At 61.5% G+C, this 2,076-nt stretch overlaps 1 protein-coding gene across 1 annotated transcript; it reads left to right on the top strand.

The window, feature by feature from the left end:
- Window positions 1-203: 203 nt before the first annotated feature.
- On the top strand, window positions 204-1,451 carry POM121L12 (POM121 transmembrane nucleoporin like 12). Its single transcript, XM_019450869.2, has one exon. The coding sequence runs from the start codon at window positions 290-292 to the stop codon at window positions 1,043-1,045; it is 756 nt and encodes a 251-aa protein (XP_019306414.2). The 5' UTR covers window positions 204-289; the 3' UTR covers window positions 1,046-1,451.
- Window positions 1,452-2,076: the final 625 nt, after the last annotated feature.

The raw sequence follows: 2,076 nt of genomic DNA on the forward strand, positions 1-2,076 counted from the left end.
TCCACAGCCAAACTCCTGCTACCAGCAGCGAGGGGAACGGAGGCTGGAGGCTGTGAGCCCCGCGGGCTGCTGCTGCGCCAGCAATCAGCTCCCGCGTCCCCGCTGCGGGCCCCACGCGCCCGCCAGGTTGAGGACGGTTACAACGCCCAGACTCGCGCGCTTTCCCTGCGCCCAGACGCCAACGGTCATCTGAGCCGCGGACACTTCGCCGGCAGCCGGGTTCTGAGACTTTGGGAACTTCTGGAAGCCGAATCCCCACCGGAAGGCCCCCGCCCCTCCGTCGGCTCCCATGGGCAGCAATGTGAGCACGCCCAGGCCCGCGCAGCCACCCCTCGGCCCAGGGCACCCGAAACCCTGGCCCCCGCCCGCCTCGACCCAGGATGGCGGGCGCCGCGTCCGCACCGGCCCCCTCCCCCGGACGCCGCCCAACTGGGACCCCTCCAGCCCGCGGAGGGTGGTCACCGAGGCCTGGAGGCGCTTTCCTGCCAAGGCGCCCCCCGAGACCGTCCTGGGGCCGGACCTCTCCAGTGCCTGGGAGAGTTACATGAAGCGGTGGGTTTGGAGTGCCCGCCACCCGAGACGGACCTGGAGCCCCGTGACCGTCAAGATCGCGCCGCCTGAGCGCAGGGGGAGCCCCTGGGCATCTGCGGCGCAGGGGCGCGGCGCCTGCTCTGCGGGGCTTCCGCCCTCCCAGGAGCGCCCTGACCCGTGTGCCAAGGAGACCGTGTTGAGGGCCCTCAGCCAGTGCCCGAAGGGCAACCGGAGGTTTGACGGGCCCCTGTGGTTTGAGATCCCGGAGGGCGCGAGCCGGAGGCCCAACCCAGAGCCCAGGCCTTCCGCCTTTAAGCCCCTGATCAGAAATGGAGAGGTCCCTTCCTTCGTGCCCAGGCCAGGGCCGCTGATCAGAAGCCTTCACTGCTGGAGCTGCAGTGTGTCGAAGGAGGACACGGACCTCGGGCCCGATGCCCAGCCCCCACCGTCTGCTGGCCACCCTGCAGCAGGGACAGTGTCAGCCCAGGACACAGATCCTCAGTTGCGGAGCTGAGAACAGAGGCCGTGCTCCTGGGGCCTCACACCTTCCTCCAGTACCTAAGAGCAGCGCCTGGGGCTCTCCTTCTCCACCCGGAGGTTACCCAGCCCTCAGGCTCCTTTGATTCCTGAGTCAGAGCAACCTTACCTGGCTCCTGAGACTCACCCTTGTGTATTTATTCTCAGCCCGCTGACCCCTTGCTCTATCTCTGCGTGGGACCCTGACACAGTACTGCGGCGGCCCCCAGACCCGCCTGTCCTTCCTGCGTAGATCCCGCGCTGAAAATTGTTGATAAGCCCCTTGCCTCCCCCGGCCTCCCCCTGCGTGCTTTTTCACTTCATTTTCTGGAAAATAGTTTTTCTTCCCCACCTTCCCTCTTTGCCCGGCTTGTATAAATATTTGATCGCATTAAAAAATAATATTAATACTTTTAAAAAGTCTTGTTAATGTCACACTAAAGGGCACGTGTGTTCCAGATTGCAAGCGCAAGGGCGAAGCGCCTGCACCGGTAATAATAACTTGTGTTTATTTGAGGCCCTAATTGAAGTCCAGCCCAGCTAGAAAGCGGCGAGAGACCGGATAGGCTGAGGAGGCGTGGCATGAGGCCGTATACAGCACGGAAGTGTGTGAGTTTTATTCTGGGAACCACCGTTTTAGGCAGAGGAGAGGATAACCAGGTGGATAGGTTGGCAGCTTGATCGCTCTGGCTGTCCTGTGGAGAGTGTGTTATCCAAAGGCAGGGATTGAAACAGAAACGAGGGGTGCCTGCTGCTGAGTGGGAAGCAATGCAGGTGAAAAGTGCACATGAATTTGGGGTGTGTCTCGAGGGTGGATGTTTTGGGGCTCGCGAATGCGACGGATGATAGCATTAGGCGAGTGGAAGAATCCAGGTCTTGGCTTATTGGTTCCGGAAACCGCCTGTGACAGTGCCCTTTGTTCAGGTGGGAAATGGCAGTGGGGACCATACCTGTCGAGGATTCTGAGCCGGGCATGGTTGCTCGATACACACATTTGTTACTCCGGTGAAATTGTCATCTGTGCCTTTG

This window comes from Panthera pardus, unplaced genomic scaffold (genome assembly GCF_024362965.1).
Source record: "Panthera pardus isolate Hobbes unplaced genomic scaffold, ASM2436296v1 HiC_scaffold_8, whole genome shotgun sequence".
NCBI lineage: Eukaryota > Metazoa > Chordata > Mammalia > Carnivora > Felidae > Panthera > Panthera pardus.

Coding starts and splice junctions, on each gene's coding strand:
- POM121L12 (XM_019450869.2), top strand. CDS start 290: ATGGGCAGCAATGTGAGCACGCCCAGGCCCGCGCAGCCACCCCTCGGC.